This window comes from Hippocampus zosterae, chromosome 6 (assembly GCF_025434085.1).
Source record: "Hippocampus zosterae strain Florida chromosome 6, ASM2543408v3, whole genome shotgun sequence".
NCBI lineage: Eukaryota > Metazoa > Chordata > Actinopteri > Syngnathiformes > Syngnathidae > Hippocampus > Hippocampus zosterae.
The window spans coordinates 18,871,962-18,887,126 of NC_067456.1; the positions used below are offsets into that span (position 1 = coordinate 18,871,962).

At 42.1% G+C, this 15,165-nt stretch overlaps 2 protein-coding genes across 3 annotated transcripts in view; one reads left to right on the forward strand and one right to left on the reverse strand.

The window, feature by feature from the left end:
- Nucleotides 1-663: 663 nt before the first annotated feature.
- pgam5 (PGAM family member 5, serine/threonine protein phosphatase, mitochondrial) lies at nucleotides 664-6,365 on the reverse strand. 2 transcript variants are annotated; one of them, XM_052067041.1, is made up of 6 exons: nucleotides 5,862-6,365; nucleotides 4,684-4,856; nucleotides 2,819-2,944; nucleotides 2,614-2,702; nucleotides 1,772-1,902; nucleotides 664-1,384 (listed from the first exon to the last, which is right to left on the reverse strand). In XM_052067041.1, the coding sequence occupies exons 1-6, from the start codon at nucleotides 6,089-6,091 to the stop codon at nucleotides 1,234-1,236; spliced, it is 900 nt and encodes a 299-aa protein (XP_051923001.1). In that variant the 5' UTR covers nucleotides 6,092-6,365; the 3' UTR covers nucleotides 664-1,233. The 2 variants fall into 2 exon arrangements, with proteins under 2 accessions (XP_051923001.1, XP_051923000.1); XM_052067040.1 differs by having other exon boundaries at nucleotides 1,772-1,905; nucleotides 5,862-6,361.
- Nucleotides 6,366-9,443: 3,078 nt separating this feature from the next.
- Nucleotides 9,444-15,165, forward strand: part of zdhhc8b (zinc finger DHHC-type palmitoyltransferase 8b) — a 49,577-nt gene continuing 43,855 nt past the window's right edge. Inside the window, exon 1 of the mRNA XM_052066984.1 lies at nucleotides 9,444-9,844. Coding sequence (XP_051922944.1) covers nucleotides 9,741-9,844 — 104 coding nt within the window. The 5' untranslated portion in view covers nucleotides 9,444-9,740. The remainder of the gene's footprint in view (nucleotides 9,845-15,165) is intronic.

A 15,165-nucleotide genomic window follows, 5' to 3' on the forward strand; every position in this document is an offset into this window, starting at 1 on the left:
CTAAGCCCACTACCTTTCTGTTGACTTAATAGGATTGTTGCTGTTTCAATGTTTTCCTGAGATGTCGTTTTAATGTATCACATTATTCATCCATCCATTTATTTTCTATAGCACTTGTCCTTGTATGGCTTGCAGGTAAGCTGCTATGATGGTGCTGGTAAATAGCCCGGACTGTTTGCTCTTGCAAGAAAAAAAAAGACCCCCATCGGAATAACCTGGAATTTTGCATAAAATGATATATGTTCTTTATCTAAATCAATAGACTAACATTCTGCTGAAACAACACATACAAGTCTTGCGATTATTGCACAAAGATCTTCGGGTCACAAAAGAATGTGTAGTTACATATACTGCCTATATAGTACTTCGTTGAGGTATTTTTTCGTTCAATTGAAATTCCATTGGACAGACGATTAAAGTAGGGTAGGTATTTTATTTTTTAATTATTGGTGCATGTTAGCAATTGTCAATAATGTTTTCACATGTTTATTAGCCTCTCGCAAAGTCTCTTGCAAAGCCTAAACATGCACTTGAAGCAAGCAACTAATCACCTTAGTGAGAGGTTCAGTGCAACTTGTGTTTGTGTCAGTATGCTGGTTGTTTTTGGGGGTGGCAAAAGGCGTTCTCCCGCAGTGTGCCATAAAACAAGGAATTGGAAACAGGTTTTACCTAAGTCCCCCATCATCTTTATTGGAAAAGAAAAAAAAAAGTGCAGTAACATAACACCTCGAAATAGTACAATTAAGTTTACAACACGTCAGCCTCGTCTCCCGAGGTCCACTTTGGAGGCTCGTGTGACATACCTAACATTACAAAACAAGACTGCTCAAACTTTGGTATACATTTACTGTACAAATTGTACGGTTGTGTTTGAGCTTCGAAATACAACATTTAAATTGAATATTTATAAATGTAGCTCCTTATGTCTTTTTTTAAACATCAAGAGGGTTGCACCATTAACTATTGTTTGCCCTTGCTTACAGTGACAATAAAATAACCCTATTCAATTCCAATGCTCACAGCAAACGTTTTGGCGTGGAACTGATCTTGTATAAAAAAAACATGAATAACATTTTGCTGGCGTTACTACCACCCACCTCAATCACATACAACGGCGCCCATTTAACAACAAACATTTGGACATCAGAGGAAAGACACTTAAGGAGAAAACTGAGCTTTTTTAAAACTGTAAGCAGCTCGTCATCCCAACTCCAGTCCCTGAAGTGCACCCGATTAGGTTCGTGTAAGTTTGTCCGGGGGCATGAATCCTGCGTCTCCGAGAGTTCGGAGGGCCACCCGGCCACTTGGGCGAATGGTGAGCCATGTGATGCTGCCGTTGTGCAAACCCATGCGTAACCAACCCTCAGGTGGGAACTGCAGGGCCCTGAGAACAGAGGATGAAACCTTTTACCAAGAAACATCATCTCATTTCATCTTGGCATCATACTACTGCACTGTGTAAAATGGCAATCTGAGTAGAGAAAGCGCTAAGGCATCTTGACCCACTATTCATCTTGCCCTGTGTTCGGGCTTAATTAAAGGAGATTAGCTTAAAAGCTAACACGCTAACAGTTGGTAGGCTGACACTGGAAGACAGCAACTTCAGTACAAAAAGTGCTAGGACATGCCAATCAGGTATTTACTAGTGTCTGCATAGAAAACCTTTATTTGGCAGAATAACCTGAAAAGATTCTAATCATACTTGTATTACTCATACATCAAAGCGGTCACGCCTCAGTCACATTCGATGAGCTGGGCAGATGAGACAAACCTGCAGACAAAATAGCGGATGACATTGGCATGACACACGATGATCTCGTAGCTGTCCTCTTTCTGCTTTGGGTCTGCCCGGTGGATGTAGCGGCGGAAGGCTGCCTCGATACGCGCGCCGTCTTCGTGGTACTGCTGGAGGAGGGCAAAGATGAAAGCCGCAGTGAGGTCAGCGTGGCAAAAGTGTTCTTTGCACGGCCAGTCGATGGACATGGCAGCCAAGTGCTGCCTGTTGTCAAGGATGTTCGAGGAGCTTTTGTTTTAAGAGGAGCGGGTTTTCTCGACTGCTGTATGCTCTATCGTGCATTAAAAAAAATGAGTAACGCAGGCATCAGTGGAACACAACTCTGTGGTAAATTGAGGACCCCGCTGAATGTAACAACATCCGAGAGGGTCTGGCAGTTCTGTATAAGGCAGCATTACAAACCTTTATTTCAACAACCCCAGTAACAATGTAACGCTGACGGTCCTGCTCTATCATTTGTTGGTTTTTGTCTTATTATAAAGTTATGAGGACCATCACAATGTGTCTGACAAACACGCTGCCTGTACAGATAAGCATCTCATGATAACGAGTAAAGCTTTGTTGTAAAATTAGCAGAAAATCAGCCAGTCAACTGAATTCTAAAGCCAGCTGTCAATTCAATAAAATGGCCTAAGGAACAACATGGAGGTATTAACCATCGCCATTTTGGAACTGTACCTGTTTATACTACAGTGTAGGACTACCGACGCTTTGGCCTACTTTGGCTTGGAGCCTTTCCAAGCAATTGACATGACAGGCACAGAAACACAGGCCGCACAAAGCTACCACAGACTCAAGAGCAGGGGGAGCACTCTCACCACAGCGTCAGGTTTCCAGTGAGTGACGGGCGGAACCGGCTCGATGGGGGCGCCCTCTTGAAGCAAGTCGCAGCTGAGCAACTCCACGCCTAGACTCAAGAGAAACGGGAGGACGAGAAGAAAAGACAACCCATTTGCCAAAAGACAACCCTCAAGGCGGTCTTGATGAGCATGTGCGGAAAGCTCCATGACGCGTCTCCGCTACCTGGAAGGTGTTTGCTGATGATGTGCGCCGTCTCTGTGGCTCTGGCCATGCTGGAGTGGATCAGAACATCGTATTTCAATCCCAATGATGACAGCCGATGACCCGTCAACTCGGCCTGCTCTCGACCTGAGGAGACACACGGGAACGTCACTGGGAAAGAAAAGCCATACACATCTCATCATTACGGCTGTAATTTCATAGAAGCCGACTTGAGGCATAAAAGGAAGAGTAACCGTTTGTTAAGCATGCCGCGCTCCTCAAAAAAAATTTGCAAAGGAGATACGAGGACTACTTCAACTCGGCGACCACAATCAAATAAAATTAAGAGGTATTAATTGTGTGACTGATTATGCTATTAATTCAATTCGGAAATATTGGACCTTGCTAGTGATTGGAATAGCTTCTATGGTTTTATAATGAGTACCAGCAGGGTTTTTTCCTTCTTTGAAGGACAAGTTGAGATATGGTTAATTGTAACAGTTCATATTTTAGATATGAAGAGGAATCGCTGCCTCAGAAGAATGATTCTCAACTGGTGGCTGAGGACCTCGAAAAGGATCGCGTGACCCATTTGTGTGGGTTGCAGACAGCTAGTAAAAAAAAGGACATGTAGGGCTGAAACTAATCATTTTAATAATAAATGAATGTGTCAATCGATCAATGAATCAGAAAAAAAGTTGAAATTTCCATAAACAGAACATTATTTCAAATTGACAGCTCATCAACATAAATTCATGTTGATTCCATTACTGGATTGGTTGGCAACATGGCAGAACAGATCTGCTTTCATGGAGGACAACAGAAATCAAATATTTATGGTTGGGAACCTGGAATTGCCAGCATTTGTACAATTTAAAAATATATATATATACTGTATATTTATCTGAAAACCTGGAGTCACCAACTCCGGTCCTCAAAGGCCCTCAATCGGCTCATCAGCAAGCTCCACAGAAGCCTCATAATGATCCCGGTCATTTGAATCATGTGTCTTGGAGGAGGGAAACATCTAAAGCAACCAGGATTGCGGCCCCTCGAGGACTGGAGTTGGTACTGCTCATCCTTTGGAGAGCGGATAGCAATATGCCTTTGCTGATACGTCAAACTCATTTGAAACTCTCCCACACTGCACATGCTTTTTCAGAGGCTATTCGGAAACATAAAAGCTTTATTTTTCTCAACTTTAAGCAGATGGGTTGGGAGAAGAAGAAGACGTCCCATGATGACAGTTGAGAACCACTGCCTTAAAACCATCCCAATTGTCTCGTCTTAACTGCTGTGAAGCAGCGGTTATGAAGAAAATCATTTCTTATGAAATTCATATTTGTCGTAGCTTTTTTCCGTTCTTTTTTACACTAATTGTATTTTAGGTTGTGCACATTTATCTCTTGTTGTGGCCAGTGATGGGGATACTGCTGTGGATCTGGGGCCTTGTAAAAAAAAATAAATAAATAATAATAAAAATCTCAAATTGACATATTTTGTAGGGTGGCCTCCCAGTTTTCAGGATCAGGATTGTCATTTTGGCAGCAGCCTTCCTATGTGGACTTTGCATGTTCTCCCAAAACATACACATTAGGTTCAATGCACATTTGAAATTGTGCACAGATGCAAAAGTGAGTCTGAATAGTTGTCTTGATGTGCCCTGCAATTAGCTGGAGACCACTCAAGGGTATACACTGCCTCTCGCCCAAAGGCAGCTTGGAGAGGCTCCAGCTCACGCGCTTTCCTACCGCGGACAATCGCTATCGAAAATGGCTGAATGAATGGATTTTCTAGTAACCCGGTCAGTCACGGGCCCTTGGAATCATCACTTTTTCTCCTCCTTGGCATGAATGTATTTTGTTCCCAAATAACATGAAGCTGACCCAAGGGAGTGAGAATGTGCTCTTTGTCGCTGCTCCCACTCAGGTTATACTGCGAATGTCGGATGAGGAAGATGTTGCGTGTAGCTTTGGGTTTGCCATTGTCCTGCTCTGATCTGGGATCTTCAGTCGTACTCCCTTTCTTCTTCCCATTGGACAGCGTAGAAGGGTCTCTCCTGTAAAACAGCGGTCACCTTAGATCACAAGTGGCTGTCCACAAAGATTTACTTTAACAGGTAACTTCACTGCTGTCAGCCACAATTTGCCGCTGCTGCCAAGCCGCGACCTACTTTTATAGAAGTTAAGAATGAAGGATGTTATTCAAACGTAACCTTTGAAATAAAGGGTACATCGTATTTTTTTCTAACTTACACAGGCATACATGTTTCAAGTGGCTTTCAGAGCACACCTTATTCAGAAACAGGATATACGTCCAACTTCATGTACAAAAAATGAATACAGGAGAATGAAATTCCACAATGTGTGGTCGCAAAATGTCACTTCACTAAACCTGGGCGATGATCTATTTTAAGGGAAGGCCTTTTCCAAAACTTTTGTGTGTGGTAACTTATCAAGTTACAGAGGTGTACTGAAATACATTTATTGCACCTCTCAAGTAAAAGCATTCCTGAGGCACAGCGGTCAAAATCATGGTCAGGTAAGTAAGGAGTAGGGCAGTCACAAACATTTTTTTTGCAATGCATTATTGTATTGATTATTCCGTTTTTCTGGCAACAATGGGCATAATGCATTAATTGATATTTCGGCTCCTGGAAAAGTGTATTGTGCATACAGCCAAACAAGCAAAATTGTTCATGGCATAGCAGATATGTTTCAAATGATTAATTATAGTTTCGAGGCATACATTTTTTTGTGGTCGACACAACAACGCTGGTTGATTTCTTTGCCCAGCCCGAGTGGTAGCCCTAAACCAAGAACTGTCTGTCGGATGCTCAGTCCATTGTGAAGCAGCCAGATGCATTTTCTCGCACACTGAAAAAAGCACCAGGATCTTCCGATTGTTTGCGTAGTCCACACTTAAGTTTTGTTTTCAAATGTATTTCCGGGCACGAGTACCGCAACTTTTTTGGCACATTTCGTATAATCACTACACATTCAAAGATCATTACAAAATGGCTAACTCGGTTCCATTCATGAAGGATCCAACGATACGATCTTACTTATCCCAGTTGACATCCCACGCGTGGCCAGTAGGGACTGGCGTGATGCTCGTCGCTGTCCACGCCGGCTGCGCGGCTTGAAGCACGGACAGTTTGGACCAGCGACCGCCTGCCTCGGTTCTTCGCTCTCCGAAATAGCCACGAGAGTCGGCAGTTGCAGCCGCCAGTAAAAGGGCGGCAGAACCTCCGGCGAGACCACAAATAAGTTTGAGAGTTCTCCTCTGAGACATCCTGTTAGCTTCACGAGATGCTATCAATTGCTGGCAAATTAGCCCAATTGGGCTCGTGTCTCGCTAACACACCAACAACGTTCCCTTACGACAAAGAGACGTTTTATAGTTAAAATACAGTTAGCAGGTACTATTAGCTTGGCGAAGAGACACCCGATACGTTTCTACCACCAATCGACAGCCGCGCCGCAGAAGCCAATAATAGAGTAGGCACAGGAAATAGCGTAACTAATCTTGAACATGTTGCTTTTACGTAGTACGGCAGCCTATTTGGGTCAAACTTAATTTGCGTTACGACACAAAACCGTATACCGTACAGGTGAAACTATTTTGAACGTAACTCATCAACGGTTCCATCTCTGTAACCGTCACATTTCACATTTATGTACCGGTAATTCATTTTCCATTTGCCGATTTTGCTTACAAAGAACACCTTTATAACGCAAACTTCATTATAACTTCTAGATATTTTTCCCACAACATAGTGAAAAGACCTTCGTTACAACGAACCGTCGGAAGCCAATTGCTGCAGTAACCTTGCATAAACATGTTTGGTAAATATCGCTGTTTGTGAAGCAGAAATTGTCTCTCACCTTTGAAAGGGAGTCTCCCAGACGAAGGTCAGCCGACTACAAATTGGCAAAGTCAAGATTTCATTTCGAAGATCATCCGTAATGTACGGAGCCCCTAGGGGGACATGAAATGAAAAAAAAATAAATTTTGCGAGAAATCCCAGAGTTTTATTATTATTTTTCCTTCCATGTCCCCTTAGGGGCTCCGTAGTAATGGCAACAAAATCGTGGCAGATTTCGAGGGCAACAGTTTGAAAGATTACCGTAAATGGCTTCGGGGTGCAAAACATCCTGAACTGGAGAAGACGCTTTTCATTTGCTGACTTAATGTTTTCAGAGATGAAGTAGGCACGCTACAGGTGTTTGTTTCATGTTTAATAAAATCATCTTCCTTCATACATTATTATATACACGTACTTGTAACTGACATGTTTATACTTCATGTTTTTACTTCTATAAATGTTCATAATCTGTATAGTGTATATATATTGCGCGTCGTCCCGCACGCGGTCTGTCCTTCCGTCTGTCCCTTTTCAAAACGTACCTACTTCACCGCGCCGCTGCGCGCCGCCACTGCGCCGCTCAGGCAGTGGCTCACTACCATCGCGCGGGCACCTTAGCGAAAAAATGTTGTCTACCCACAAGCATTGCAATGAAATTGTTAGTTATTTAGTAGAGCTGAACATCTCTTTATTTTCGCGATAAGCAATGAAGATGAACAAAAAGTTGAACCAAGCAACAACACTTTTGTGGGCCGAAGGCCCACTTTACCAGCCTTCCGCAGGAACTAGCTGATGAGCCGCCCGGAGGGCGCGAACCAGCTAGTGTATTATATAGTGCATTGTAGTTGGCGGCCATTTGAAATGAAAATGGTTACAACGAACTACCATTTTCACGTACAGATTCGTTATGTCCCTCCAGGTACGTTGTAACAAAGTTTGATTCTTGTTACAGCAGAAATTGTACTGCTGTCAATATTTTGTCGCAGGCCTCATCGTAGTTATGATGTCCCTCAGAGGGCCCTTGGGGCTGTGGAACCATAAAAAAGTGTATGTTCGCTTCATATTATCACATATACTTTTAAAATCAGATTCCACTAAATAATTGTTTGTTCAAACATTTTTCACTTCATTTTTTAAGTAGAGATTAGGAACAAAAACTGTTCACAATACCTCATATCTCCATCCATTTTCCGATCCCGCGAGGGGGGCTGGAGGCTATGCCAGCTGTCTTCGGGCAGTAGGCGGGGGACACCCTGAATCAGTTGCCAGCCAATCGCAGGGCACACAGAGACGAACAACCATCCACGCTCACATTCACACTTAGGGACAATTTAGAGCGTCCAATCAGCCTGCCATGCATGTTTTTGGAATGTGGGAGGAAACCGTAGCACCCGGAAAAAACCCACGCAGGCCCGGGGAGAACATGCAAACTCCACACAGGGAGGCCGGAGCTGGAATTGAACCCGGTACCTCTGCACTGTGAAGCCGACGTGTTAAGCACTGGTCTACCAGGCCGCCCACCTCATATCTCATTGTTGTTAAAACATTAAGTCGATGCACATTATTTGCCCGGGCCTAGAATTTGATTCCTGTGAGAAAAACTTTTGGTCTCAAGGCACCAGGACCAAATACAACCTTCTGCCACATATTTTTTACGTGGCTCGCTAAAGTAAATCAAGGACTTCATGTTTCTCGCTAAAATCTGAACAAATATTGCAACATTTCTTCACATTTAATGAAGTTGAGATACAGCGTGTTTGGTCCCCCAAATCCTTTTAAACATATAAGCGCTTTGTTACGACTGCCTCTGTTGTGAAAGCGCTATATAAATTAGCATGTATTGTATTGCATTGTATATAGTCTTTTCTTTCATTTTGGATTTTAAAACTGGTTGTGCAATGTGCATGTGTAATATTATGATGTGGTTCTACATATATAACACCCCTCTGAGGGGAAACATTACCACAGTGTGGCCTGCAAGCAACATTTGATTGACACTGTTGAAAACCCGCACCAAAATTCTCTGTAATTATTTGAATTGTTGAAATCTTAAGTGTGAATCTTGCAGTTGGTATGGTTTGGAAGGAGGAGGTAATATATCACTTAACTTCAGGATTTTTTTTGGGGGGGGGGGGTGGTCGGAATGTCAGTCATGAATAGTTCCCAAGAAGTCCTTGAATGAGGTGAACAATTTCAAAGCCCAAATGTGTGAAAAGTCTGGAAATATCTCTTTATTTGTTGATCTTGTAATGGAAACTGTGAAATAATACAACCGTGGAAATTTTAGAAACATGAAAGCATTCTCTCGCTGCCCCACATAAACAAAACAGATTGAAAATCAAACGGATTGAATTGATGCAAAACGTTGTGAAATGTGGAAGGATCATTTACAGTAGGAAATTTTATTTTAATTCGAATTACTGTACTTTCAACCAAAATGTGGCATTGTGGGATTGTTTTTTCGGTGGTAAAATATCCAAAAAACGGCCACTTGGTGGCGCTCCATCTATAGAACGGCTCTATTTGCGCTGCTTTCTGGTGGAATCGACAGCGAGCTTTTGAGAATGATTTAGATGTAGGAACACCTGAGCATTTACATTAAAATCAAACAAAACATGGACAAAGTAGAGGAAGCAAGGAACGACAGCATTGTTTTTCTCTACTTCTCAATATGTCCTGTTTAAAATGAGGAAATGATGAACAAACTCATCTGTTCGTTGCAAAAAGAGACTACCTTCTGAATTGAGTTTAGTGTAGCTGCATAAAACCGAAGTCTTCTCCGTTTCTCTTCTGGAATTCAGGCTGCAGCGCCGCCTGGTTCACGAGGACGCTTTGTAGGCTCCACCTTTTCTAGCGGTCCAGTGACCTCACCAGTGGGCTGGATTGGAAGGGTGGGATTTCCAGGTTTTCGGTCGCTGTGCTGTTCCTCACTGCAAGGACCTATGCGGCTTCAGCGCTAGCAAAAGACTGGACTGATTGTTCACATAATAGCACCGCAAAGGCGATACTGGATCCATTTTTCTCTACATGCTATTGCACCCGGGATAAACAATTAAGGAATGTGGAAATTACAGAATGCCCACCAGCGCTGGAAAGAGATTTAAACCCACCAAATACATCCCGGTGTCTACAGCTGCCACTCTCCTTGTGGGATCGACGACTTTATTTTTCGTTTTCACGTAAGTTGCACGTCGCATTTTTCCTCTCGTGTATGCATATGTCTTTTGACGTTTTGCACGAGTGGATTTCAATCATTGGGACGGAAATAATTCAATGGAGTGTCTGTCAGTGGGGCATAGCATTGGACTTTGGAGGTTGGGTTGCAAAATCCTCCAGTGCCCATTCAGACTTTATACTGCATGTGGAAGACAAAGTTGCTACAAAGCCTTGCAAGTTGAAGAGAGCGGTCATCAAACATAAATTCCATGCTTCAGTTTAGGTCTCACCAACTCCAGTTCCATTTGGGAAAAAAGCTTTAATTGATGTTGAATAGCAATTGGATTGGCTCAACAGGCCATCTCGTGAAAACACATATTTACAATGGTTACCATAGTCACCGACAGTGTTTGAAGAGTCATGATATAGGCCACCTCCGCAAACCAACAACCTATGCTAGATACAGTATAATGAACAGGTTTACTGCATTTGACCTGAGAGTTTTGGTCATTTAGGCTTCCAGTTTTTGAGTCAGTAGTAAGCAAAGATGGACATAATTGTTTTGAAATTGTAACCTCCAACCCTCACTATCATAATTGTGACCCACGCACACGCGATCTGCAAAACTCTTAACCTGGTCGCAAACGAAGATTATATTACAATACAATACAATACATGCTGATATATATAGCGCTTTCACAACAGCGGCAGCTGTAACAAAGCGCTTAACAAAACAGTTAACATAAAGTAAAATAATAAACACAACACATAACAAAACACGGACAGTTGTGCAGTCCGAACCACCTTTCCATCCCACGCTTTGTTGTTTGAAGCAGTTTGAGATGAAAGAGGAGAGAATCAAAGTGTCCTTTAACCAGTGGATATTGTACAATTAGGTTTGACATTGTTGGAGTTTAAAAACGCTTTTTATTCCTTTACTGTGGAAATGTAGAGTGTTTATATATTTTATACTGATATGTGTTTCTAAGATCTTGATTCACTCTGCATACAAAAAAGTGATTCAGAGACTGGATGAATGAATGTCTCGGCGTGGTGCAGGTGTGTGTCGTATTTTGGCTACCATGTATTTGTTCAACAAGTAAACCCACTGAAGGCATCCAGGCGCAAAACTTGAAGTAAATGTTCTCCAATGTTCCCCTTTACATGTGCGATTAAAAGTGAAACGCCACATTGGAATTTTCCCCCTTACCTGCGTGCATAAAATGATTGGCAGCTGCATTTCCCCTTTGGATTCCATCGAACTGAACTTCATATTTCTCTTGTAGTGTGTTCTTGAATAATGGCTGCTTTGCGTCGTGGTCTGTGTACTTGAACCACAACTGTTTGCTGTATTATTTGTTGGATACATGAACAACGGAACACACTTGATCCTTACCTCTGCTGTTTTTGCAGTCTTAAGATCAACGCTTGAGACTGAGGCAAACATATGGTGTTTGTGGCTTTTGCAGGTAGGTTGGACTACAGCTTTAAAAGTCCAAGTGGCCTGCTGCCTTTGCATAGTCAAATAGCCTCATTTGCAAGCTCATTTGGGCCGAATGCGCTGCGATTTCTATTTGGATCGAAAATAAGGGAATACGATTGTTGGTTTTCAAAAAGAATTTAGCAGGTCATTTTATACCAGGATCAGAATTGTGGAGCTCATTTAAGTGTTCACCAAGGTTCATGCCGCAGCAGATGGTTCAAGGTTGAGGATTAAGACTTTACTCTGTTGCTCCTTCATTTCGCAGTTAAAGGCCTAGAGGATTGATTTGAGCATAATGGCACACCCCGGGGAGCAGTACACATCCAAACTAGGCCATGCCACGCTATTGTCAAACGCACACGCACGCACACACACATGCACAAGTCCATTATGTTGGTCCCAGACTATCCTTGTCTTTAATAAAGTTCACCTTCACAATACCAGCCACAGTTCATTATTTAATTTCAAAATAGAATAAAAGGCGTGATTCTTAAAGGGCAATAAAGAAACAAGAAGATAGACAGTTATTTTTTTTTCTTTTTACCCTTAAGTTACACAAAAGTTATCCCTCAGTTTCCAGGGGACTGCCAGTTGTCATTTGGGCAATGGCCGATGAGTACTGAGCCCATCTTTGGCCTATCTGTGTTGTCCATGCTGTTAAATGCCTTTGGCCTTTTAACAGCTTTTGTTGACCACTGAGATTAAAATTAAAACACATTAGGTCAGATTTAGCTATTTGTAATGTCACAGCATGACAACAAAAAGTATAGGGGGAAAAAAAAACTGGAGATAAATTAAGCTTTCAGTTGTGGATTAGTTGGGCTAATCCAATGCAGGCTTTATTTGCATGGACTGTAAAACAAGATTGTTTTGCATAGTCAAAAACATGCTAAATGTTTTATTTATTGTTACGCTTTGAAAGTCCCCATAGTGACTAAGTACAGGTAGCTGGAAATTGAAATGCCGTTCTCATTTGTTTGCAAGTCTAATAGGCCAACATTAAACTCACACACTAGGCAACATAAATGGAAATTATAAATTCATAATCTAGAAATAACCTTTTTTTAGCACTTCTTGCACTCTGTTTGTGAATAATGAGAGCAGTCGAGAGTGTCGGAATGCGGTACCAGTCAATCTCCAGCCTGAGAGGAGAGCTTTGTGTGAGCAGGCCTGATCGGACTCTAATCTTCAGCTTCCACATCTGTTTCCTCCTTTTCATAGTACATCGCATTCAGTTGCACTTCATTCAGATCTTCCAGAAAGCATTGTTTGGCTCTGAAATTCTTGAAGAGTTTTAATCTTTAGGTATGTCCGGCGTTGAAGTTGATGGACTGCAGAGTGGTAGAAATCCAGTAGGTGAGATAAACATTGTTGTCATTTCAAACTATTTCATTCAGTCATCTTTTTTTTGTGGTTTCTTCCTCTTCTTGGCAACGCACCACTCTTTAATTTGTTGACGTACCGTAAGTAATATTCATGTGCTTTCTATAGTTCAAACATCTGTTCACTATTAAAGGTTTTACAAACACTTATTTGGATCTCTTCTATCTAATAGTCCTTTAAGACGGACAGCCTGGTACCCTTTTAATGATCCTTGGGAGTTTCAAAAAAATGAATACATAAATAAATCACACTGGGATAGGCGACTGGCAGCCCACACTCCGAGATGACATCTTGCTTAATTAAAAAAAAAATAATAATAATTTTATATATATCGTTATTTAATAATTCATTAAGCATGATGCATATTCAAATAATGTGATGTACTTTGGTACAATACAAAAACTGACAAATGCGCATGTGTATCCAACCATCCATTTTTAACACTGCTTATCCCGAAGAGGGTCGCGGGGGTTGCTGAAGCCTATCCCAGCGAAAGGCAGACTTACCCCCGAACTGGTCGCCAGTCAGTCACAGGGCACATATAGAGACAAAAGACCATACACACCCACATTCACACCGTCACTGAGTGGGAACCGATTCCATGCTGCCAGCTCACAAGTCAGCCGATTGTAGCGCTACACCATCAGCGACACAAAATATGTATATTTAAAATGGCATTTTGTCATACATCTGGTGAGGAAGTTGGCAGCCTTATGTGGCCTGCCCAGCTGCGCTGATGAAAAGTTGGAGCTCCCTCCATCATTTAACTTCTGGTGGAAGGACACATTTAGTGTCATTGTAACTGTGCAATGAGTGCTGTGAGGTTTTTCAACAAGAGGATCTGGTTGTGAGGGGTCTACCTATCTTCTTCTTGGAGCCACATCCATCCATTAGCCACACAGCTTATCATCACCACATATTAAAATACATTCAAACAGTCGGCTAGTGTATGAAGGCCATCCGCCTACCATTTCTGAGCATAATGATAGACTTGTGCACAGCTCAATGATGCATGAACAGTGAGTAAAAAGTCGCTCAATGAGATTCTATACCAGGGGTGGACAAAGTGTGCCCTGCAGGCCATATGGAGTCCCTTTCACTCTTTAGTCTGAGTATCTATGTGGTCATGAGTCCTGTCATGCTTGTTGCATTAATTTTGCCATTTTTTCCTCATAAAATCGGTCAGTTCAAATGTATTTGTTAATAATTAAGATTAGGTAAATTGATTCATTGTAGATTATACATTGTGAAAAAAATCATTAGTGTAGTTAAAATAATTGTAGTTAGCATTCATTCATTCATTCATTCATCTTCTGTACCGCTTGATCCTCACTAGGGTCGCGGGGAGTGCTGGAGCCCATTCCAGCCGTCTCCGGGCAGTAGGCGGGGGACACCCTGAATCGGTTGCCAGCCAATCATAGACGAACAACCATCCACGCTCACACTCACACCTAGGGACAATTTAGAGTGTTCAATCAGCCTGCCATGCATATTTTTGGAATGTGGGAGGAAACCGGAGCACCCGGAGAAAACCCACGCAGGCCCGGGGAGAACACTTAGCAATGTATTCTTATTTATTTTATTATTAAAATTAATTATTTTATGTACATACAGTATACTCCTCTCAAAAAGTGAGGGATATTTGATTTTCAAGTGACATTTCAGGGCGATCCTAAAATGCATTCAAACCTTCACAGGTGAACCTAATGTGTCCTTCTCCAATCTTATGAATGCACATGTCCAACTGTGAAATGTTTCAACACTCCAGTCTTCTCTTCCATGGAGATAGCCATTGCGCCTCCCGGTTGTTCGTCTCATAGCCAAGCATCTCCAGGATAACCGATACTGCTCCGATTGAAATCCCCTTGGATCAGCTGACTCACCGTGTAGAGGCTTGAAACTCTGCGCTCCAGAACCTCAATGACCCGAGGGCTGCTGTTCAAGAAGAGCGGGATGCCATGCCTCATCAGACAAAAAGTCGACTTGTGAATAGCATGAGACATCGTCGTCAAGCTGTAATCGGTGCTCAAGGGCACATGACGAGTTATTGAGTGGTTGAATTTTGTTGTTGTTGTGGTGTACTCACCATTGTAGTTAACTTTTGTTTCAAGGAATTGTTTGAAATGAGGAAATCACCAGTGCATCCTTTGACTTAAATGTCCCACTTTCATGATATATCACTGTCGCGTGAACCTTTTACATTTTCCATAAATTTCACCTTAAAGCCAAACACATTTTGTGAATGGTGTATTGTACCTCATCTATATATAACCTGGCCCATATATCCAGATTAAAAAAAATCTAATACTTACCCACAGAGCACAAGCACAAGGTCCTGCTGATGAAATAACATTTCTTTTGATGATGTATGTTTAGATCAGGGGTGCCCATTAGGTAGATCCTGATCTACCGGTAGATCTAAGACAGGTCCCAAGTAGATCCGAGGAGTGTGGAGAAGAAAAAAAACAACCATTTGTG

Excerpts from the sequence above, each read along its gene's own strand:
- pgam5 (XM_052067040.1), bottom strand. The coding sequence starts at position 6,091 with ATGTCTCAGAGGAGAACTCTCAAACTTATTTGTGGTCTCGCCGGAGGT. Across the intron at positions 2,703-2,818 it reads CATCAGCAAACACCTTCCAG|GCGTGGAGTTGCTCAGCTGC; the intron begins GTAGCGGAGACG and ends TCTTGAGTCTAG. Across the intron at positions 1,906-2,613 it reads ACTGGAAACCTGACGCTGTG|CAGTACCACGAAGACGGCGC; the intron begins GTGAGAGTGCTC and ends GCCCTCCTCCAG.